The 25171-nt window shown below is 41.3% G+C and overlaps 1 protein-coding gene across 3 annotated transcripts in view; it reads right to left on the bottom strand.

The window, feature by feature from the left end:
• Positions 1–25171, bottom strand: part of SRGAP1 (SLIT-ROBO Rho GTPase activating protein 1) — a 287997-nt gene that overhangs the window by 42750 nt on the left and 220076 nt on the right. For 2 of the 3 annotated variants that reach the window (XM_045464974.1, XM_045464976.1), the window contains exons 9-13: positions 18097–18294; positions 17281–17365; positions 9774–9801; positions 3912–4014; positions 127–187 (exon numbers count right to left, since the gene is read on the bottom strand). In XM_045464974.1, coding sequence (XP_045320930.1) covers positions 127–187; positions 3912–4014; positions 9774–9801; positions 17281–17365; positions 18097–18294 — 475 coding nt within the window. Of the gene's footprint in view, positions 1–126; positions 188–3300; positions 3335–3911; positions 4015–9773; positions 9802–17280; positions 17366–18096; positions 18295–25171 lie in introns of all 3 variants that reach the window. The other variant, XM_045464975.1, reaches the window with a different exon arrangement.

Below are 25171 nucleotides of genomic sequence, written 5' to 3'. Positions count from 1 at the left end.
GCTCAGTTGATGGAGCACGTGACTCTTAACCTGGGGGTTGTTAGTTTGAGCCCCACATTGGGTGTAGAGATCACTTAAATAAACCTTAAAAAAAAAAAAAAAAGAATTCCATAGTTTAGGGCTTACCATAGAGATTGATGAACCGAATACAGCTTTCCACAATGAGGGGGATAATCTGTCCTGAGTCCTGGGTAAAGAGATGGAAACCACTTAACCACAAAAGAGAGGCATAAATCACACACAGTAATAAAGCTCGCAGTTTGACCCTACTTAAAGAGTGATTTTTACTCTTTTTAGATGATCATTTCCAAATACATCCCCCTCTAAAATATTCAACAAAGGCCAAAAATCAAATTATATTTAACCAAAGGTAGATTTCAGTTCTGGAGCAAACCAAATTAAATACATTTAAGGTAATTCTGTTTCAATCTACTCTGTTGTATCTGGAGATGTCAATGCTAATTCATCTCCTTTCCTTATATTTAGGCTCACACATCAAAGTGAATATGTGAATCATTCATTTTTTTTTTAAAGGTTATTAGAAGTAATTAATCTAATGGACCTAAGAACAACTCTCTGTATTCTAACCTTAGCATCTTAGGACTATCTTAGGTGGCCATCTTACGGCCATGTTGGTCACCAAACACAAACATTCAGCCATTTTGGGATCCTCTCTGTGACATCCCTGAGAGTACACCACCATTTGGATGACAACAGTTATTTAAAAAAAAAAAAAAAAAGCTTATATGTTTCCAGATGCAGGATATGAGGATTGCTTTATAGATGATTATAATGTGTCATATATTTATTTGGTCTGCATCAGAACTTACTCATCGATTTTTCATCGTTATTTTTACATGTTTTAAGGATTATGAAAAAACTGCACAAATGCACATCCCATTAAATCCTGCTTTCTTAGGAAGGGGCAGTTTTTTGGCCTTCTTTCCCCACTTCTTGTAGTCCAGGCAGTGCATTCTTCACTCTACAGTCAGTGAACAAATGTGAACCCTGGAACTTTTTAAAAACATGTACCGGATGACAGAGGAGATCAAGGAGCTGCTGAGGTCACAGTTAAACATGTATCAATGCCATGCACTCCATGTAGTTAAAGAAGGTTACGGGCTGTGGGGTTATTTTCTGTGTACTTTTAAAGACTATGCTCTTTTACGAATTAGATCTTTATAGGAAACATGGAGATTCAAAATGATTAGCAGACATCAGGTACTAATTCATGAGGAATTTTATTCTGAAACACAAGAAGAATTTGGTTGTCTTAATACATTAGAACAATTCAGAACCCACTAACCTTTCCAATTAAGCAAAAGGGGAAGGCTTGGGGACAATGCAGCTGAGCAATTTAAACTATTATTCCTAAAATGGGTAACACACTTCTCAAGGAATAGTTTTATTTTAGGTTTTAAGACCATCTAATCAGTGTGTAAACCAGTTAATGCTTCAATTACTCCTGGAGCCTGCATTAAGTTTCTCTAATTAGTTAAATTGTTTTAGGGATGTAAATGTTATTAATTTCTTAGAGAAGGTCCTTAAGGATAAAAACTCTTTTTAGTGTGACTAGTTGGCTCAAGAATAGCAATGTAATTACATCAAAACTTACTGAATATGTGAGCGGATTTTTCTTTAAGATATGTGTGCTTTAAGGGAAGTAACCCTTATGTGAACAATTCATTTAACACTGTACTCTAGAAGAACAACAAATATTTAAAGGCAAGTGATAAAAGGAGAACATTAGTTTGCACCTCTGCTGAACTTAGTATTAAAAGCATAAACAAAGAATAAAATGTTATTAAAAGAAAAATGTTTGCACAAAGAGAGTTCTCCATAAAATGTCTTAAGTTTTTATATGATTCAAAAATATTTCCACCTTCACATTTACTCAGGTAATTGCTAATCTTGTGCTGATCATCTGTATTCTATTTTGACATAATGAATTTTGTGGTCAAAAAATAACTGTGTGTATTAATTTAATTTCATGGATGCCAAACGTGTTGGTAGAAAATATTTTATAAGAAGTGAAACAATGGGCTGTGCTCCATCTATTATTCAAATAAATCCCTTTGTGCCTCAATTTTCCCATGGGAAAAAGGAAAAGTGGTTTGCTCTTGTTGTCTCACGGTGGTATTGTGGGGACGTCAACTGATCAAGCAAGTCTCAGAAGCACAGAGACCTCTGTATCCATTGTTTTACTGCTAAGACCTAAGATTCTTTACATGCCATCTGGGACACCAAGGGGCTCACATAAGTGAATTTCCCATAATAGATGGTTTGCTCTTTCTTTAGTACCTAAATTCAGGTTCTATTAACTGTTCTTAATAAAAAATCTCTTTAAAAATGTAATGGGAGTTGTCCTATCACCTTAAGCAGTCATTCTTGGACTGTGTTATCCAGTGCCATGGGATCACACACTTGCCTCTTTGAGCTTTCCTCTATCCTTCCTCTGCACATCTCAACGCTCTCATCTCATCTGCCCTTCTCTCCATGTCATTTGCCCCGGCTGACAGGCCACGGGCTGGGAAACTAGCTAATCAAGTTTGACAAGAATTTTATATTAAATTAGAGCCAATCAGGCTCTTTGGAGGCTTATGGCAGTGGGTTTGTGATTGTGATTTAGGTTGTCCGGTGGCTTCTCAATGCCAAGGTGAAGGGCTCAGTTTTAAGGCAGCCAGAGGTTTCTAACCTCTGTGTGTACGTGTGTGTATGTATGTATGTATCTGTCCATATGTACATGCCATATGCACACACACATTTTTGTAGCCATTAGTGCACATATTTGATACAAGATCTGTCTTAAAGAAACTAAGCCATCTGCAACATATTATCGGGGAGGTTAGTAATGATGTAGTTTCCTACGTAAGTTTAGCCTTCTGAAACTCGTAAAATGTTAGCCACGAAAAAGAAAGCTCTTCTCTTTTTTGTCTAATTTACATGAGGGTCCACAATCCAGTATTGCTGTGCATTTGGTATTTAACACTGGTTTGCCTTAACAAGAGCCCTTGACTTGAATTTGGTACAACTGACAAGTATGTAATGTAAAGACTATTTATCCAGTTTTCCTAGAGAAGACAATTCTTCCTCAATCAGTGTTTGATTTCTGTAATCCCTTTTGATAGTAAATAGGTAGGAATCTATAAAGAGTGAAGCCTGTTTTTAAACCTAATTTCCAACTGCAAACATTGTTCTTTTAAAGACCTTAAAAATCTAATTAAAGCCAAGCATGATGATGGTTTGAAAATGATACCAAGAGCAAAAGAGGCTGTGCCCTCGCCTCCCTTTGCACTATACCTGATGTCTCGCGTGCGAGTTCCTTCGTCCTCGGCTAGAAGCATTATCAGAAATACAGGATGAAAAAGAAGACAGAGTAAACACAGCAGAGATACAAGATCTAGACCACAGGGTCTTACAATTTATCCAATATAATGAATTCCTCAAGTCATGGGAAATCAAGACTCTTGCTGTTCAGAGCTACCCTAACAATGTACTTTAAAAATATATTTTGTGCCATCTAATTTGTGCGAGTAAATATTTTACACTGTCTGTTAACTAAGTCGAATTTAAATAAATTAAATAAAAAACACACAAGACCAAAATATTTTATCAGGTAGCTCTTTTCCTTTTTGCACAAATTATGGCTTTTTTTTTTTTTTTTTTTTTAAATAAAGAGGGCTTTCTCTTTTGCCAGCATAATACTACCCACATTTATTTCCTCTTCTGAAGGCACTCAAACCAAATATTCTTTCCTCTCTGACTTCAGGAAATATTATATTGATTTTCTGGGAAAGCAAAGAGCCCCAGGACAGACTTGGACATAATGACCTGCCTCTTCTTACGAGAGGCTGAGACCATTATAGGCAAGAAGCGTGGAGATCAGCCACCCAAACGGCTGGTGCCAGTACCTTGACGAATGTTTCCAAATCCCCATTAAACAACTTAGCATTATACTGTGAGCGGGGTCTGGACTTCCTGTGTTTCTGGGGCTTAGGGGGAACATTTGGAGGCCTAAGGGAAGGGAATATAATTACTGAGCATGGCAGAAATCAAACAATGAATGAAACCCCCACAGGTGACATCAAAATTACAAAACAGGAATTCTTGTGTTCCCTCCCCACCCCTACCCATGGGGAAAACAGTTCTTCCCATTTCCCATTTACTTACTTTTACTTATGTGATCAAAAGCCATACAAACTATTCATTCAGAGTACTCTTTTCTTATATGCTGTATTTGATATTTGTTTGCTAGATTGTTTAAAAATGGAATTGTGAGCTATCTGGCCAAGTGTTACAAACTCCACTTGCTTATGGGTCACACAGAAGACACAATGAGTCATAAAAATTAGGGCTCTTGACAAATCCCAGTATGAGAAAGTAAATGTAATTATTTTTAGTTACAACTAAAATATCGCATCTTTTCAATATTCCTCAGATATTAATGGGGTTTTAGTTTATGCAAAAGTTAACTATCAACGGAGTCACAAGTGAAAAAATGAGTTTGGTTTCAATGCTCTTTCAGGGCAGTAGATAGAGGCTCATATGAATTATTAGTTCTTTGTAACAAACTGTCTCATCACTTAAGTATTTGTAGAGCATTAGGATGCACCCCTTATTCTGTTCTGGACTCTCTCCATCTCCAGTCTGTTTGCCTTGGTGGCTAAGTTAGGGTCTCTAACATACACACATGCAGTGTTCTGCATGCTATATTTAGACCCTGCCTCGTCTTGCCCTGTAGTGCAGACAGGGAACTTCTTCTGTTCCTCTTCCTTAAGAGCAAAGAGAGCCAGAAGTGCCTGACTCAGCTTCTTCAGCTGTGCTGAATGGAATACAGGGAAAAATAGTCCCAAGAATTTTCCTCAGACATTCCTATTTTAACTCCCTAATTGGAAGGCTTAGTTGAGGGTGTACATCGCACTTGAAAATCAGGTCAAGTCCTTCATTATGCTGCCAACTGTCTGGGAAGAATTACCTTTTTGGTTCATTAAAGTTCAGAAAGGCCAGTTTAGAAACAAAATCCTAAGAATATGAGGAAGCCTGACTAGATTTGTAAGACATTACACCAATCTATCAAGAGAGGTGGGGGCATAAATTTCATTTAAAAAAAAAAAAAAAAAAAAAGATGAGCACTGGGTGTTGTATGGAAACCAATTTGACAATAAATTTCATATAAAAAAAAAAGAGAGAGCGAGGTAGGGGAGCAAATTTGACAGCCTTCCACAGCCAAATTCTAAGACTCGACTAGCAGGCAGGCTCAGAGGACTGATGGGGTGTGCAGCAAACAGCACCTGAAGCCCCATGTACTTGACAGGTTACAAGGAGTCTTTGCAAGCGTCTAGAAACAAATATGGAAACTTCTATCAGGCAGCACGTCATGTCCTGCCCCAGTTGGCTCTTCTGAAATCTCATCTGCACACCGAATTGTGTCATTCGTGGGGGAAAGCATCACGTAGGCATAAAAACCAAAACAACTACCCATCAAGGAGCTTAACCTTATGTGCCTGGTTTCATCCACTCTTTTCATTATTTTACAAGTGTTTTAAATATGGACTATTTTTATTCCGGTGTGGTGAGGCCAACAGATCAGAGGTTAACTGTTACTGAAAAGATAGTGTGTTTCCCACACTTCCCAAGAGGAGGGGGCCATGCTACTACATGGGGTGGGGTGGGGTCCGTGGGGAAGCACTGCAGTCAGTGAGGAGGCAGAGGGAGTGAGAGGAAGTACATGCAATGGTATAGGTTTCCACGGGAAGGAATGGGCAAGGCAGGGTAAACGGGTTAGGACTGGCTAGTTTGAATAAGTTTGGCGGGCTCTGGGGAACAGTTGTCTGGCACCTGGCTGTCACTAGGGAAGGGGAAGAGTCACCCTGAATGTGAAAGCCCCGTAAAGGATGCGGTTGGGGTTACGGGTCTGGACGAGTCGGCCCGGCATACAAAAGGCAGACGTGCTAGCACCACCTTTACTATTCCTACGAATTGGCTAACCTTGGGAGTGGCAGTTCCTCCAAGGTGAGCAAGGCCCCAAGATATCAGAGCATCAACTACTGAAACTGGAAAAAATGGTTACTACAGGGTCCAACAGAGATGCACATTTGGTAATATCTGGAGCAGCTAATGACGCTGAAGGGGTAAGAGCACAGGCTCATTCTGTTTGGTCGCAGATTCATGGGACAAGCAAATCTTGTAGCTCGAACCAAAGCCCCCTCGTAGGGCTAGACAGTCATTCCTGCATGACTGAGACACGCAGAGTGGCTCCTGGTTGGGGCAAATGAAGACATGTCTTTTGAGTTGTCTCCCACAGGCCTGAAGATGGCCTCTCTTGATGATTCTAAGTTATGAGGCAAATGTGAAGACACTACTGTTGTGAGAAACCTGAGATGAAAACAAACTGCCCGAGGGCTTCTCAAAGTAACTTCTGTGGCAACGTGGCTCATCAGGAAGCCGGCACACGATGGCTCTGCTTCACCTTGTACATATCAGGTGAAGAGAACCAGGACCAGGCCATTCAACATTCGGATTATCTGACCAGTTCCGGTTTGGTGCCTGCCACACAGCTTCCTTAATCTGGCCTCCTATGGAGGATGCCCACGTGAATGAGAGAAAGCACGAGTGAGGTTAATGTACGTATCTAGTCTGTTTGGCAATGACAGTTCTCAATGCAAATTAATATATTTGCATTTCTTCACATTTAAAAAAAAATTTAAGTGTTTTATAAAAGCTTATTTATTTATTTACAGAGAGAGAGAGAGGGAGGGAGGGAGGTAATTCCAAGCAGGCTCCGTGCTGCCAGAACAGAGCCTGATGCACGGCTTGATCCCATGAACCATAAGATCAAAATCTGAGCTGAAATCTACAGTCAGAGGCTTAATCGACTGAACCACCCAGGTGCCCCTAAAACATCTTTTTGTGAAGTGCCTTACATTACTTATAACATAGAGACGACAGGTAAAACAGTTGATAGTACAAAGAGATAATATATATGAAAAAAACTCCATAAACACAAAACACAAAAGGCCCTGAATAGCCAAAGTAATATTGAAGAAGAAAACCAAAGCAGGAGGCATCACAATCCCAGACCTTAGCCTCTTCTACAAAGCTGTAATCATCAAGACAGTATGGTATTGGCACAAAAACGGACACACAGACCAATGGAATAGAATACAGAACCCAGAATTGGACCCACAAATGTATGGCCAACTAATCTTTGACAAAGCAGGAAAGTGTATCCACTGGAAAAAAGACTGTCTCTTTAGCAAATAGTGCTGGGAGAACTGGACAGCAACATGCAGAAGAATGAAACTAGACCACTTTCTTACACCATTCACAAAAATAAACTCAAAATGGATGAAAGACCTGAATGTGAGGCAGGAAACCATCAAAACACTAGAGGAGAAAGTAGGAAACAACCTCTGTGACCTCAGCCACAGCAATTTCTTACTCGACACATCTCCAAAGGCAAGGGAATTAAAAGCAAAAATGAACTACTGGGACCTCATGAAGATAAAAAGCTTCTGCACTGCAAAGGAAACAATCAACAAAACCAAAAGGCAACCAACGGAACGGGAAAAGATATTTGCAAATGACATATTGGATAAAGGGCTAGTACCTAAAATCTATAAAGAAGTCACCAAACTCCACACCTAAAAAAAACAAATAATCCACTGAAGAAATGGGCCAAAGACATGAATAGACACTTCTCCAAAAAAGACATCCAGATGGCCAACAGACACATGAAACAATGCTCAACGTCACTCCTCATCAGGGAAATATTAATCAAAGTCACACTGAGATACTACCTCACACCGGTCAGATTGGCTAAAATGAACAAACCAGGAAACTATAGATGCTGGCGAGGATGTGGAGAAACGGAAACCCTCTTGCACTGTTGGTGGGAATGCACACTGGTGCAGCTGCTTTGGAAAACAGTGTGGAGGTTCCTCAAAATATTAAGAATAGATCTACCCTATGGACCCAGCAATAGCACTGCTAGGAATTTACCCAAGGGATACAGGAGTGCTGATGCATAGGGGCACATGTACCCCAATGTTTATAAGCAGCGCTTTCAACAATAACCAAATTATGGAAAGAGCCTACATTGTCCATCAATGGATGAATGGATAAAGAAGATATGGTTTATGTATACAATGGAATACTACTTGGCAATGAGAAAGAATGAAATCTGGCCATTTGCTGCAACGTGGATGGAACTGGAGGGTATTATCCTAAGTGGAATAAGTCAGTCAGAGAAGGACAGATACCACCATGTTTTCACTCATTTGTGGATCCTGACAAACTTAACAGAAGACCAGCGGGGAGGGGAAGGGGGGGGGAAAAAGTTACAGAGGGAGGAAGGCAAACTATAAGACACTCTTAAATACAGAGAACTGAAGGTTGATGGGAGGTGGGAGAGAGGGAAAGTAGGTGATGGGCACTGAGGAAGACACTTGTTGGGATGAGCATTGGGTGTTGTATGGAAACCAAGCTGACAATAAACTATATTAAAAAAACATTTATTTACTTACTTACTTACATTTATTTATTTATTCATTCATTCATTCATTCATTCATTCATTCATTCATTTATAGACAGAGAGAGACACAGAGAATCCCAAGCAGGCTCCATGCTGCCAGAACAGATCCCAATGTGGGGCTGGATCCCAAGAACCATGAGATCAAGACCTGAGCTGAAATCAAGAGTCAGAGGCTTAAAGGACTGAGCCATCCAGGCACCCCTAAAAAATCTTTTTTTGAAGAGCCTTACATTTCTTATAACATAGAGACAACAGGTAAAACAGTTGATAGTACAAAGAGATAATATATATGAAAAAAGCTCCATAAACTGCAGAAGTAACATTCCTCTTTGTCACTGACGCAAGGAAGAAAAAAAACCTCAGTATTTTTGTGAAGTTCAGACAAGTCACTAGCTGTATCTTCCTAGTTGGTTCACCAAGAAGAGAAGCTTCCTTTTGAATAAATTGCCCAGTAGAAACATACAGAGCCTTGAAAATCAACTTGCCAATTACTGCCCTCCCCCCGCACACCCTCCCAGTGTTCTAAATTCTGCTCACCTTAAAGAGAACTCAGCTTCAAGAGTACAAAGTCTAGATACGCCAATTAGAATAATTTCTGGCAGTTATACAAATGCTGGCACAGAAAAAGAAAAGTTGCACATTTTCCCCAACCCAGATCAGAATCTGCTTCCAAAAAGGCTTTTCTCAGCAGTGACTTCAAAATCCCTTCATGAATGAAAAAAAGGGGGGGGGGGGGGGAGAAAGAAAAAAATGTGCAATACAGCTATAGTACTAAATTTTCATCTTTTAAGTGAAAGGGGTAAGAAGCTAAAATCCTGAGTATTCAGTAGAGTTCTAAGTTTTATAGGACATAAGGAAAAGTAGGAGCAAAAAGTAACTCATCATGCTTTTCATTTGCTAACACACTAGATGTGTACATAATGTTACTTCTTAATTGAATTCTCAAATCAGACTATTTCCAGAAACTTAAAGTGTTTTGGATTAAATAAACCAAACCCATCTGATTTAGGTCTTTCTTAAAGAGTCTTACAATCACACTGGGAAACCCTCCGATCGGCCAGAGCAAATTTGGTTTTGTGAGAACCCCAAACATGTCACGTTACTAGGTTTGGTCGAGTCAAAATGATCTTCCACGTTCATTGGCAAAGTATGTTCATTCTCACAGTGCTGAAATGGTTGCTTGTTGTAAAGGAAAAAAAAAGGTGAGACACAATGAGTTATGATAAAACATTTGCCTACCTTGTAGTCATATATTCAGCTTTATGACCTGCAGAAAAAAATTAAAATAAGTAAATTGAATGGAATCAGTGGAATACATTTGGTAATCTTTTGAATCACTTGTCCCTTATTTTAAGATGCTGAGTTTATAATAATTACAAATTTTATGGTGGAAAGCATTAGGATAGCATATGATAGACAAGTAAAGTCAACACAGTATTTCATAAAATCTATACCTAAAATTTAATAAATCCTATAGATTGGAAAAGTATGTTTCACTTGGCAATTTGAGGCAAGGGTATTTATTTATTTATTATTTAGAAAATATGAAATAGCTGTTGGATCTTCAGTGTAAGTTTAACAATGAAATACACAAATAAAACACACCCAAGATTCGAATGTTAGTTATTTCCTGTGTCGTGATTGATACCTGGGGAAAATAAGGTGGTCAAATAGGGTTGGGAAAACTCAATTTTCTTTATATTAAGTTGGGGTTCTTTCTATATTACACCGTCAGGTGCGAAGCTGCATTTTATAATCAGAAACGACATTTGCAGATACTAAGTACAAAGATATTATATTATGCTACATTCTACAACCTATACACTAATAGCATTTCACAGAGTTCCCTGTCATGTGAAACATGAGGCTCTTCTTCTCTATTCTGGCTTCCTGACTCAATTTAAACATTGGATCTGTATTTTTGTAGAGCTTCTACAATCTGTGCTAACTCCAAGTGTGAATGTGCCTGTGGTTGTCGTCTGCTCTTTCTCACATGTGGGGTGCAGCTGTGGAAGGGGTGTGGAGGAGTGACCCATTCCACCTGTTTGTTTGCAGAATGATGATATGGTCTTGAAACAGCCTGAAGTTAGAGCTAACAGAGAGAGGTCACGTTGCGGCACTCACAGGTACGCCCCACCCATCGTATCATAACAGAATGATTCAGCCTTGCGGGGCGAGGCCAATATAACAATTGTAGAGAAACCCGGCTTGTTGGAAATGGTGAACGAACACTCACAGGCGACAGAGTCTTTTGCTCTATTATCTACTTTTGAAGAACAAGGGACGAAGTATTTGAGGGGCGCCTGGGTGGCTCAGTCAGTTGAGTGTCTGACCTTGGCTCAGGTCATGATCTCATGGCTTGTGAGTTCGAGTCGCACACAGGGGTCTCTGCTGTAAGTGCGAGAGCCCGCTTCAGATCCTCTGTCACCCTACCCAACTCTCTGCCCCTCCCCGCTTGTTCTCTCTCTTTCTCTCTCAGAAATAAACATGGGGGGAAAAAAAGAAACCAAAGTATTTGATTAATATCTATTTACTAAATGGGGGGCAGCAGTTAATATCTGAAAATACCTTCCTCAAAGCAGACTCAGGCCACTGTAGGTCTAGTAGAATTGTGGGCCATGACTTGGAGTCAGGGTGGGAGGAAAGGAGAACAATCTGATTTTCTCCCCACTACTCAACTCTATCTTTTAACTCTAAGCCCCTTCCCTTTGCTACTTTGGGGGACAAGAAAAAGGAGAAGATGGACAGAGATCTCCAGAGTAATTGGTAGCTACTCCTAAGTGGGAGAGACAGTCTACTAGAAAGTGGGGAGGGCAGTGAGCTGAGCGTGGCACGTGATGTCTTACTGGCTATCCTTTAGCACAGGGTTAAAGCACAGACAGAAGACAGGGCCGGAGATGAAGATTTGAGAGTCCCCACAATCTAGGTTGTTGTGGGGCCACAGGAGCTAGCTGAGATCACCCAGGATGAGTCGGCAGAATAAGCAAACGGTGGGGGGTGGGGGGCACCATTTGGTTAAGCTCGGTGGTGGCTCAGTCGGTCAAGCGTCCGACTTCAGCTCAGGTCATGATCTCACAGTTCATGGGTTTGAGCCCTGTGGTGGCTCTGTGCTGACAGCTTGGGGCCAGAGCCTGCTTCGGATTCTGGGTCTCCTTCTGTCTCTCTGCCCCTGCCCCACTTGTGTATTCTCTCTCACAAAAAATAAATAAACAGTAAAAAAAATAATGAGCAAATGGCTGAAGGCAGAGAAACTAGCTGGCCTGTGCTGTAGTCATGTTGCATACTTTATTATCACACAAGTATGAGATAAAGTGTATTACTAACAACAGTAAAAACAGCAATGATGTCCAATACTTACTAGACACTGTTCTAAGCACTTCCTATACACTAACTCACAATTTTAACAACAACCTTAGGAAGTAGGTAAGTGACTTGTTCAGGGTCACACTGCTAGTATGTGATGGGTCTGGCCTGAGGGTCCAGGTTTGTTTAAATCTAGACCTAAGCTCCCAAGTAATATATTGTAAAAATACAAGTCTTGGGACGCCTGGGTGGCTCAGTTGGCTGAGTGTCGAACTTTTGATTTTGCTCAGGTCGTGATCCCAGGGTTGTGGGATCAAGCCCTGTGTTGGGCCCCTTAGATTTTCTCTCTCACTCCCTCTCTCTCTCCACCTCTGCCCTTCTCTCCCACGTCCGTGTGTTTGCTCTCTCTAAAATAATAACAATAAATAATAAAATGAAAATGTAAGTTTCATTCCCTAGCAAATACTTTGAAAGATCCTAAAAGGTACAGATTATGCCTTATGCTCTGTCCCACAGGGCTAAAGTCATATACAAAGCACTACAAAGATTTATTAAAGTATATAATACATTTTAAGTTAAAATTTTAAAGTATCTATAAAATTAAACTGGATAACAGAGGCTAATCACTTTTTTTTTTTTTTTTTTTAATTTTTTTTTTTCAACGTTTATTTATTTTTGGGACAGAGAGAGACAGAGCATGAACGGGGGAGGGGCAGAGAGAGAGGGAGACACAGAATCAGAAACAGGCTCCAGGCTCTGAGCCATCAGCCCAGAGCCCGACGCGGGGCTCGAACTTGCAGACCGCGAGATCGTGACCTGGCTGAAGTCGGACGCTTAACCGACTGCGCCACCCAGGCGCCCCATGGCTAATCACTTTTAAGTGATTCAGCGATGAAAACACTAATAATTCCTTAGAAATGAAATGTTTTATATAACTGAAAAATTTTGCTACTTTTGTTAAAATATCCCAACCAAATATTCTCTAGATTTAGAAAAAGATCACATATTAAATGGCTTAAAAACATTTTGCTCCACCCTTCCATGGTTAATAGTATGATATAAAAAATTAAAAACCTATAAAAGACACATTTCGATTAATGAACCAAGAGCAAGCTTCACAAAAACTATCATTCATATTGTAACTGCCCACCACTTCCATTGTTTTGTTCAGCTAATAGTACTGAGTGTGCCTCAACTGATGAATGAGGTTTTATTTTTTAATCAGTATCATCATTAATAGATCAATAACACACAAGCTTAGAAGAAACTGCTTCCCAGAGAAATGTGAAAGCTTCCAGTGGTTTGAGGATTAGATTTCAATCACTTTGTTTGGAAGACTATTTAATTATTAAAAACAACAGACAACTTCTTTCCCCACCCCCACCCCATCCCACACTCTAAGCCATTTGGAGGGGAAAAAAAAAAAATGACCCATGACCCATGATTATCTTGTTCTTGCTGAAACACCTACGTTGACTATTCTGACCATTTCACTTGGGAATTAAGAAGTGAATTATTTTTCACACTCAAGTGTATTTTATCATCACAGACCAAAATGGAAAACCAAAATATTGTTTGGTGGCGATCTGAGATTAAAAACAAACAAACAAAAAAACCCCAACTAGATGAAATATTTAAAATGTGCACAGCTCAAACTGAATGGAGGCACCCAGGATTGGGTCCCTAATGAATGACTGATGAGGACTCCTGGAGTTTTCAGTCCTTTTTCTTTCTTAAGAATACATTGCTTTTCGGGGCGCCTGGGTGGCTCAGTCGGTTAAGCGGCCGACTTCGACTCAGGTCATGATCTCGCGGTCCGTGAGTTCGAGCCCCGCGTCAGGCTCTGTGCTCACAGCTCAGAGCCTGGAGCCTGTTTCAGATTCTGTGTCTCCCTCTCTCTGACCCTCCCCCGTTCATGCTCTGTCTCTCTGTCTCAAAAATAAATAAACGTTAAAAAAAATATTTTTTTTTTAAAGAATACATTGCTTTTCTAAAAAACGTAATTATTCACAATCAGCTTCTCGTTTGAAAGTATGTTTGTACTCCTACTCAAAGACAGGAAATGGATTGGATGAGGATAACCCGTTTAATTCCTTGATCAAGACACCTTAGGCCCAGGTCTACAAACAATCTAACATGGAACTCAGCTTCCAGAGTCAAGTTTTCTGTGTTTAAGGGAAAACTCCACTGATACTTACACCCCGCCCCACCCTTGACTCCAAGGTTGCACACAAAGAAGCCAGTGTGAACACGAAGGCTCATTATAAGAAGAAAAAGAAACAATTTCAGTGCCTCAGTTTTGCGGATGTATACCTCATTTACTATATTGACATAACTTCTCCGATTTAAAAACAAAGGACAGGGGCGCCTGGGTGGCGCAGTCGGTTAAGCGTCCGACTTCAGCCAGGTCACTATCTCGCGGTCCGTGAGTTCGAGTCCCGCGTCAGGCTCTGGGCTGATGGCTCAGAGCCTGGAGCCTGTTTCCGATTCTGTGTCTCCCTCTCTCTCTGCCCCTCCCCCGTTCATGCTCTGTCCCTCTCTGTCCCAAAAATAAATAAACGTTGAAAAAAAAAAATTAAAAACAAAGGACATCACAAAAGGATATAATAGTATTGCTGAAGGATGCTGAAGAAGGTGATGACTTTGGTCTTAACGACTCATTATGTGTTTGCTTTCATTTCAATAGTTTTCAAAGATTTGGAATTCTCAATTTTGACAGTACCCCTTTAAGAGCCCAGTCTAGTTGTTTTGCAACGTTGTAAATCAAAGGACTTACTGGGCCGCTGGTAGGCTGCCAAAAGCAAGCAGTAAGACAGGCCAAACACATGTCTGTAGTTACAGTTTCAGCTGTGTACGATCAACTGCTAAATCCCTGGGTTAGGCTCTATTTGTTTTACTATGAAGGCAGTTTTTGCAGCAGTGAGTCTAGCATAATTCAGGGATGTGAGTTTTATATAAAAAAGTCAGTACTGTCCCCAAACACACCATTGAATCCTGTGCTAGTAACCTTATTTAGCCAAACCCAGACTTGGATTCCTTCGTAAGGGCTCACCGTTGGATTATCTCATTGTGGGACAGGCGCCATTAACTCTCCCAGTCTCCTTTGGTATCAGCCTATTAACTCGAACGGGGCTTGCAGGGAGAGTCAGGGGGCTCACAACGGTCCAGCTAAAGGTGGGCACATTCTCCAGACCCAGCTTTTCTCTGGGCAAAGCTGCCAGCATCGTGGCAAGGCAGTGACCAACAAGTGGTGTGGAAGGCTGCCAAGCCCGCACGTGGGGTAGGGCCGGGGAGCATAAAGGTCTTCGACAAGTGGGCAGAGGCTGGTGTGTCTGATGCCACTGGAGGAGAACCATCCAGTTCCTGAATCAATCCAATCTGGGAACGGCCTGGTACACCCACACATGAATGTCACTATGATACCGGAACCCATTGAGAGAAATTCCAAGATAAAGAAATCCTGGCTTCGAGTTCACAGGGTACAAAACGGCTTTATGCATTACAGCAGCTAATGACGGACTCTGGCATGTGGATTCAGCAAATTGGTTAAAATATAGCCCTATCCAATAATGGCATGTAAAATAATATGAACCGTTGGGGCTTTCTCTCCGGGAGACATAGGGGAATCTATGTAGAATGAGTATCATAAAAGTTTCGGAATGTGATCCCAAGTGAATTAACACATGTGTCCGTATGAAGTGCCAAGAATGAATTCACCCACTACTTAATTCCCTCCAACTCACGATTTCTAAAGTGGTACCAAGTCCTGTAGGGAAGGACTCTGTGCCTGTAAGCGTTCATCTACACTTACGATAATTGATGCTTCGGGACTGGCAACTGACCTTGGGGGCATCAATGAAATATCAGGCATTTTGTGGCAGATGGAAAAAATGATCTTATAGGATACTCTGAATGAAAAAAAAAAACAACTCAGGACATGATTCAAAGAAGAAAAAAGGCTTTTTATAAAAAGTTCAAGCCTCTATTACAGAAGAGTCGAAAGCCTTGTACAGGGAACATTCATATTCCCTTCACTTAGATTTCCCATTTTGCCACACTCGCCTTATTTCCTTCTCTCCTTTTTTTTTCCTGAATCACTTGAAAGTAACTTGCAAATGTTATGATACTTAGCAAGCATTTCTTAAGAATAAGAATCTTCCTTTATAATCTTAACACCGCTGTCATCTCTAAGAAAATTAACATTAATTCAATAATGTCATTTAATATACAGTCTATATTTAAATTTCCCCAACTGTCCTTAAAATGCCTTTTGTTAACTTTTGCTTTTTTGATTTAGTATCTAATGACAGTTCACGTACCGTATTTGGTTATTTTCTCTTTTAAGACACTGTCTAGTAGTTTAAATGTGAATTTTTTTTCCCTAAGTGCAATCAGCCTTTCATCTTAGAATCTGGCATCCTTACTGTAATACATGGGAGACTTAGGTCATGATGACCTTTCTCCAAGTGGTCATTCCCTGGAGGAAACCAGGAGATAAGGTGATGAAAAAAACTTGGTTGGTAGGAAGGTTCTAGAATGGTAGGAGACAAGAGTTTAGGTCAAAGAGCAGCAACTTCTTTTTGGTCTGAGTTACACAACTCAGTCCCCTCATTTCCTACTCCCATCCATATTCTCTCACTTTTTATAACTTGTAACAAGATCTAGTGTGAATACAAGATAAAATTACAGACTATGAGGCACTTAAAAAAGGGACTTTGCCTATATTTATCTTTTCCTTTTAAATTTCAAGAAGATGAAAAGGGAAACAATAACATTTACACTGTCCCTTTTGCCTAGAATCCCTTTTTTCCCCCATCAGTTTCCTCATCTGTAAAAATGGGGAAAGTAATAGCCCAGTTCAATACATAGTTTAGAACAATGCCTAGCACAGAGAGAGCCCTACAGAAGTGGTAGCTATTGCTGGTTTTGTTATTATTATTAGCCATAGCAGTATACTTCATTAGGTTATTTCTCAAGTAAAATCAGTGTCTCTGGGAAGGAAAACAAACAAACAAAAAAGTTTCCCAAACTGGTTTAACCAGTTTCTAGAGTCCAACAAGGCATGAGATGTGACAACAAATACTGGCCCACTGAAACGACTGGGGTGGAGCTGGAAGGGTGGAGAAGTCCCAGCGGGTAAGGAAGAAGTGTCTGGGTGCAGGGGCAGCTAGGAGCATCACGCTCTGCCGATCCTTCCTCTGGAGCTCTGTGTTGGCTTTTCAGCCCTCGCTAGACTTCCCTACTCTTCCTCCAGGTCAGCACCAAGCTTATAAAGAAGACAGTTCCAGGGAGAACTTGATTTTTACAGATACAGCAAAAGCCCAATCTAAACAGTGTTCTCTGCTTCTTCAAACACAAATCCACAGCTCACAGTCTTTATGGAGCAGATACGTGACACAGTACGTGGTCCATGTCACCTTCCCATCTGTTTCAGATAACTGACCTTCTCCAAGGGTCCTCTGCAACAAGTCATGTTTGGCTTGAAGTTTTGTGATGAGATTACTACCTTCCAAATACTCCCGGAGTTTCTGCAAGAGGAAGGATTCGTTTTTAACTTAAAACTATATATTTCTCAAGGAACTTCCCATAGGATACCTATAATCCAGCTCTTTTATCTTCTAGATCCTAGAACCTTGCTCCTTAGAGTGTAGTCTGAACAGAACAGCAGCACCAGCCATCACGTGGGGGCCCATCAGAGAGCGGAGTCTCAGGGCCCTCCTTCCCCAGACCTACTAAAATCAAAACCCACATTTTAACAAGCTCTCCTGGTGACTATATACATTAAAATTTAAAAGTAGTTTTATAGCAGGCCTCTTTAAGTCTGTTGGCCTCTCAGAATTATCCAAGGAACTTTTAAAAAAGTGCTAACTCCTGGAGCACCCGGGTGGCTCAGTCAGCTGAGTGTCTGACTTCGGCTGAGGCCATGATCTCACAGTTTGTGAGTTCGAGCCCCATGTTGGGCTGTGTGCTGATAGCTCAGGGCCTGGAGCCTGCTTCAGATTCTGTGTCTCCCTCTCTCTCTGCCCCTCCCCTACTCTCACTCTATCTCTCTCTCAAAAATAAAATAAAAACATTAAAAAAAAAAAAAAAAAGTACTAACTCCTAAATCCTATCTCAGACCAACAGAATCAGAACTCTGAGGGCAGACGAGGGTCCATATTTTAATAAAGGATCCCAGGTGATCTGGTCAACTCTAGAGGCTGTGTCTGGAGACCCCAGATCTGAGCCCCAAGAGTAGCTTGGGAAGTAACAGGCGCACCATGAAGTAGAACTGCTCAGTCTCCTGCTGGTTTGCTCTTCTCTTGGCGATGCTGGGCTTACTCAGGTAGGTCTCAGAGACAGTAGACTTCACAGACTCTGTGGACCGACTGTGCTGGAAGCATTCAGAAACATCATAGTCCTCAATGGTGACCATATCTTGTATGGTCTGCAAGGTGGCTTCAGTTGTTTTCTTAACCTGGGAAGAGGAACACATTTCTCACGTTACGACATTCTTTCATGAATCACACGCTCAGTGAGAATCTACTCTGTCAGGCAGAGATGAGGACACAAGTCCTGCCCCAAGAAGTTCAGAGTCTACTAGGAAAGACAGACAGGTAAATAACACCCGCTATCACCAACACAAAGACAGGCTCTCTTCTCCAGTATCCTAAAGAGGTTATTACTTTGTATTTGTTTGTTTTTTTTTTTGTTTTTTTTTTTAAATTTTTTTTTCAATGTTTATTTATTTTTGGGACAGAGAGAGACAGAGCATGAACGGGGGAGGGGCAGAGAGAGAGGGAGACACAGAATCGGAAACAGGCTCCAGGCTCTGAGCCATCAGCCCAGAGCCCGACGCGGGGCTCGAACTCACAGACCGCGAGATCGTGACCTGGCTGAAGTCGGACGCCCAACCGACTGCGCCACCCAGGCGCCCCTGTATTTGAATCCATAGAAAACTCATGTATCACTGGGTACTCTCTCAGTTACATTTTTTTTTTCAAATAACCTTTTAAATTGGAAGTGAAAATACACACAGAAAAATATGCATACCATAAGTGTATTGCTTGATAAATTACCAGAGTGAACACTTGTGTGACCACCACTTAGATCAAGAAATATAGTACATTGGGAAGATCCTCTCATTTCTCAATACCACACACCTCTTTTTCCTCCCCAAAGGTAGTCATTATCCTGATTTCTAACACTATATATTAGTTTTAGCCTTTTTGTACTTCATATGCTTAGAATCCTATAGCATGTATGATTTTTGTCTTCCTCATTTTGTGCAACTTTATGTAGTAAGATTTATTCATTTCTTGGGAGTACAGTGTTTCATTGCAGAATGCTGGCTATTCATTGTAGGAATACCTCATAATTCATCCTTTTCACTGTTGATAGATGACTTATTTCTAGTTTTGGGCCACTGAGAGTAAGACTGCTATGAATTCATGCCATAGCATCCATGAGCAGAAGTGCTGCTTAAAGAGATTGTCAGACTGTTTTCCAGAACTGTTTTGATCTGTATTCCTACCAACACAGAGAATTCCTGTTACTCCACATCCGCAAGAATTGGTATTATCAGTTTTTAAATTTAAACCACGGTGTTGAGTATCTTACTGTGGTTTTAATATGCATTTCTCTGATGACCGAGACTGAGCTCATTATAATGTGTTTAAGGCAATTTGGATTTCCTCTTTTGGAAATACTTCGCTCAAATCTCTTGCTCAATTTTCTGCTGGGTTATGAGTCTTTTTCTTACTTATTTGTAGATATGGTTATGAGTCTTTTGTTAGTTATATGTGTTGCAAATATCTTATCACACTGTGCTCTGGTTTTTCACTTTCTATAGTATCTAGATGAACCATTAATGTAATCAATTTACCGATCTCTTCCTTTATGATTAATAGTTTTTGTGTCCTATTTAAGAATATTTTCCTATCTCAGAGCCATAAAGATATTATTCTATGTTATCTTCTCGGAGTTTTTTTTTTTTTTTTTAATGTTTATTTATTTATTTTGAGAGGGGGAGAGAGCATGAGCAGGGGAGGGTTAGAGAGAGAGGGGCAGAATTGCAGGCAGGCTCCACACAGTCAGTGGAGAGCCTGAAGCAGGGCTTACACTCATGAATCTGACCTGAGATCATGACGGGAGCTGAATGAAATCAAGAGTCAGAAACGTAACCAACTGAGCTTTTTAATTTGCCTTTTAGTTTTGCTGGTTGTTTCCTTCGCTGTGCAGAAGCTTTTTATTTTGATGAGCATTTTTACTTTTTGAGAGAGAGAATGCATGTGGGGTAAGGGGCAGAGGGAGAGGGTGGAAGAGAATCTCAAGCAGCCTCCACGCTCAGTGTAGAGCCCAAGGCAGGGCTTGATCACACAATCATGAGATCATGATCTGAGCTGAAATCAGAGTTGGATGCTTAACCGACTGAGCCACCCAGGTGCCCCTATTCCTTGTATTTTTAAGAGTAATCCCCCATCTTTAGAAATTGCTTTTAGCATGAGTCTGCGGGTGGTGAACTGTTTCTGTAGACTAGAAAATGTCTTTTATTTCACTTTCACTTATGAAACTTGTTGGCAGTTTATTTTCTTTCAATACATTGAAGATACCACTGTATTTTCTTATGGCTTCTATGTTCCTGTTGAATGAGAAGTTTGCTGTGAGTCTATTGTTACTTTGCTTGCTTCTACAGGTGCTTTTAAAGTATCTTACAGTTTTACCATGATGTGTTTACATAAGGATTTTAAAAAATACATTCTACCTGGATTTCTTTGGGCTGCTTGAATTGTGTGATATTTTTCATAAACTCTAATAAATTTTCAGCCTTTATCTTTGTAAATATTGTCTCTCTTTTCTATCATTTTCCTTTCTGGGAATTTAATTAGTACATGACACATGACTGTGTTCTCTATATCTCTTACCCTTCTCTTTGCATTTTCTACCCTTTTGTTTTTCCATGCTGCATTTTAATTATTTTCTTCTGATTTGTCCTCCACTTCGATAATCCACTCTTCAGCTGTGTTGAACCTGATGTTAAAATCATCCACTGATTTGTTAACTTGGGCCACTACAGTTCTCATTTTTAGAATTTCTATGCAGTACATTTTGAAATCTGTTCTTTCACTGTTAATAGGTTATAGTTCTCTGCCAAAATCTAAGCTTGGCTTTTATCTCCTTGAACACAGTAAGTAGCTCTTTTACAGTTTGTTTCTGATACCCTCAATATTTGGCGTTCCTGCAGGTATCTCTCTGTGATATCTGTCTGCTGGATGTTTTGGTAGAGTTACTTGAAGCCCAGGGTGAAGCTACCACCTTCCTGAGGGAATGTCTGTTTATTTTTCCAAAATAAGCTGGGCACTAATAGTTCAGAATCAGTGGGTTTTATTCCTGTTCAAAAATATTTGATGCTCTTTCTTTTGGGAACATATGGTTCCCTGTGCCATGGGCTTCAGGCTTGGCCAGGCACCTTGTCCAGGACAGTGAAATGTGAAATGATCAGCAGAGTGACTTGGTTTACTATTACAGGAGGGAGAAATAGTTTCAATTACTCTTGTCTTTTAAACAAGAAAATACCGTTTAGAGAAGAAATAATGGCAACCAGTGTTAGTTCCGATGCTTAAAGAGGGCATCTGATAAAATAAAACAAAAAACACGAAGAAATTTAACAGACTTGGTCATTATTGCTGGGGATACGCATAATGCAAAGGAGAGATATTACTGGAAAAGAACAGATTAGGGGCGCCTGGGTGGCGCAGTCGGTTAAGCATCCGACTTCAGCCAGGTCACGATCTCGCGGTCCGGGAGTTCGAGCCCCGCGTCGGGCTCTGGGCTGATGGCTCAGAGCCTGGAGCCTGTTTCCGATTCTGTGTCTCCCTCTCTCTCTGCCCCTCCCCCGTTCATGCTCTGTCTCTCTCTGTCCCAAAAATAAATAAACGTTGAAAAAAAAATTAAAAAAAAAAAAAAAAAAGAACAGATTAATGGTTACTTTAAAAAAACCCAATACTGTAAGTGGTTGCTTTAAGAAGTCATGATTACATATTTATAGCCTGAATGAAAACACTCACCACCCTAGAGGTGACATCAGCAAGATGAGAAAATGGGAGATCCCCTGCTCCTATTCCCTCTTGCCCCACCACAACAATGATCTGGCAGCCATCTGTGGACAGAAGTGCATTTGTGGGAGCTTTGGGATCCAGGTAGGAACGTGTAAAACCTTGGTGGAGCCCAGGACTGAGGAGGACCAATTTGAGAGAGTAGGCATGGGCCCAGGTGGCAGGCTTGCCAACCATAGTCCTGGCTACTGAGCCAGAAACAGCCAAGTCCCGCTGTGGGCTTCATAACAGTCTTGTTTGGCTTTGGTCCTGCCATCAGAAGTACCTGCCAAGGGACCCATGAGGAGTCACACTTACCTGCGCCTCAGGTAACAGGCCTGCTGACGTTGGTCCTAGCTATGAACTGTGTAGAAACCCATGATGCAGTTCCAGTCCCTCTCAGCACTGGTCATGGAGCCATCACGCATGTTCAGTGACTTGCTAGAAAGCATGTTTCTCAGTGCTCCTGGAGGCAGACCTGCTGACCTCAGTCCATCTGCAGATCTTGAAGTGGCCCCGTAACCTGGCTCCAGGTGGGAGACGTCTGTCTGTGCTTCTGGAGGCAGGCCTGCCTACCTTGGTCCTGGCTATGGACCCTGAAGTGGACCTGTGACTCTGTGCCAGCTGCATTCATCTGTGGTACAGGGCCAGTCCCGCTGGCCAAGAACCTGTCCAGGTAATTGAAGGGTGCCACACCCATTCAAGCACCTGGTAACAGACACACTGTGGACCAACCGTGGGTCTTGAAGTGAACTGTTGTCCCAGCACCAGACTTACTGACCCAGGTCTTGGAGGCAGTACCATCCGCCCTGGGGCTAGACAGGATCCACACCCACCAGGGCCCATGGTAACAGGCCCACAATCTGTGGACCCGGCGGCAGCCTCGTGATTCCCTGCCATTGTTAACAACACCGCCTTTTTTTTTTTTTTTTTTTTTCCTTTTCTGAACTTTCTTCTCGGAAGCAAGAGTGTCACGGTTAAATTTGGAATTGTCATAAAAAATAAAGGATGTGACAGAAAACACCAAACACGATGGTTGGGACTACATATTATCCCATGGGATGTTCTCGACAAAGAATAACACCAGCTTCTGACACACTAGTCATGTTAATAAGTCACAGGAGGGAATATAATGAGGCAAATATGAAATAGCTGATACGAGGCTTGTAATGACTCCCCATCAGCAGCAGGAAAACGCAGTGAGCTTTGGCAGGAGAGGCCAACAACGTGACAAGGAATGAAGAAAAACCTGAAGAATGTACCGCAGTGGAGGAGTGCCCAGGTGGCCTGGACTCTGAGATGACAATCCAAATGAACCGTGGAGAAGAGGCGACTGTCGCGGGCTTCTGCAGACTGGCTCTGTTGCCTTTTTACTCACAGGACCTTACAATCATCGGAGAAGACAAAACAGTTGTTTTGGTTTCATTCTCTAAACACACTATTCGTTTCCTAGGGCTGCTGTGAACAAGTCCCGCATGCTGGGGAGCTTTAAACAACAGCAGTTTGTTGTCCCACGGGTCTGGCGGCTACAAGTCTGAGGTCAAGGTTCTGGCAGGCTTGGTTCCTTGTGAGCACCACGAGGGAAGGTCTAGCTTGAAGATGATCATCTTCTGTGTCTCTTCACATGGCCTTCTCTGTTTCTGTGCGCAAATTTTCTCTATTTATAAGGACACCAATCACGCTGGATGAGGGTCCACCCTACTGACCTCACTTTAATTACCTCTGTGAAGACCCTGTCTTCAAAGTCATATTCTGAAGTAGTGGGGGGTCAGGACTTCAACATATACATTTTGGGGGAACACGGTCCAACCTCTAACACAAACATTATTTTATGACACCGTGCCTTGCACCTTCCTCAGGCCCATTCAACCTTTAAGACTCATCAATCCATGTGTGAAGATGGCTCCCAGCTCTGCCTTCCCTTCCCCACCTACCTACTTACTTCTTGCCATCACTGACCTCAGATGCATTTCACTTACAGCACTGTTATCATTTCAGATGTGTGAAATATTACCGCACAGAGACCACACACGCATGTGCACACACACAGAGACCAGATCAGTGCCAGAGTTAACTAGCCAAGGGTATAGCGCCATACTGCCAGCACAAGGCACAGAAGGCAGGAGCAGAAGCAGAGCATCTTGCCATGACACCCCTCGCTCCTGGTACAGAGAGATGCCAGTGACCTCGCCTGTGCTGGATAATGAGGAGCGCGACGCCAAACCCATTTCTCACAAGCACCTACCTCACTGTTTAGAGGGCGATGTTGGCCATCTACAGGGGAAGCAACTTGAGTTTAGAGCCAGCTTGTTAATCTTTGTATCTCTAGTCACTAGCACAGTGCCTGGGACAGAACAGATCCTCCAAAGGCTTCACTAAATGAATGGTAGAGGTTGAAGTCATCCTCTTTGCAAATCCACAGTCATCAAAGCAACACTCAGCACAAGCCAGCAACATGCACTTTCGTGAATATCAGCCATCCTGAGCTCGCCATCCTTTCTAGGGTGCCCTAGCCCATGACTCACTTCTAGACCCTTTCTAAAAACTCTCCTCACTCTGCTTGGTATTCTTCTGGATCAAGTTGCTTCCTGTGGGGAGTTAAAGCTTATCTGAAACCACACACACACACACACACACACACACACACACACACACACATGCACGCACACACACTGCTTCTAAAAATAAGTGTTTTCAGTGAAAGACAAATGATCCCTGTTTTCAATTTTGGCCCAAGATGATACTATCGTTTAATGGATAAATGGCAGTTATCTTTTCTTAGGCTTCTACTGTTAACTTCGTCAACAGAAAGTTGCAGGTAAGTTAGAAACATTTAAATAAATTAAAAAATACTTAAGCAAAAATGAAGTTAAAGCCACAGAGAAGATCAGAAATAGTAACTATGATTAAGTAGTTATCAAGCTCCACATCTTATACCAGGTCTTAAAAGCATCTGATAATTGTCCATAATGGTTTGATCACAGATTTACGTGACTTGGGATTCTGCTGTAGTCAATGACATTATGGGAATGTGATTCTTGAGGGAAATATGACTTTTCAACCCTGAGGTAGATAACCAAAACATCTCTTCCTTCCCTCAATTACCCAGGCCATGAAAATTGTTTCAAGGTTTACGTAAAATCTTGTTCATTACAGTTGAAAATATCCTGTGCGAGGAATATATTTTTAGAATAGTCTGTGAATTATTCCCTAGTAAACTGTCAGTGAAAGATTTTAAATAAAGCTAGGAAAATTTATATG

Source organism: Leopardus geoffroyi, chromosome B4 (genome assembly GCF_018350155.1).
Source record: "Leopardus geoffroyi isolate Oge1 chromosome B4, O.geoffroyi_Oge1_pat1.0, whole genome shotgun sequence".
Classification (NCBI taxonomy): Eukaryota; Metazoa; Chordata; class Mammalia; order Carnivora; family Felidae; genus Leopardus; species Leopardus geoffroyi.
Note: the sequence above shows the minus strand (reverse complement) of the source record. Positions and strands in the feature narration are given on the sequence as shown.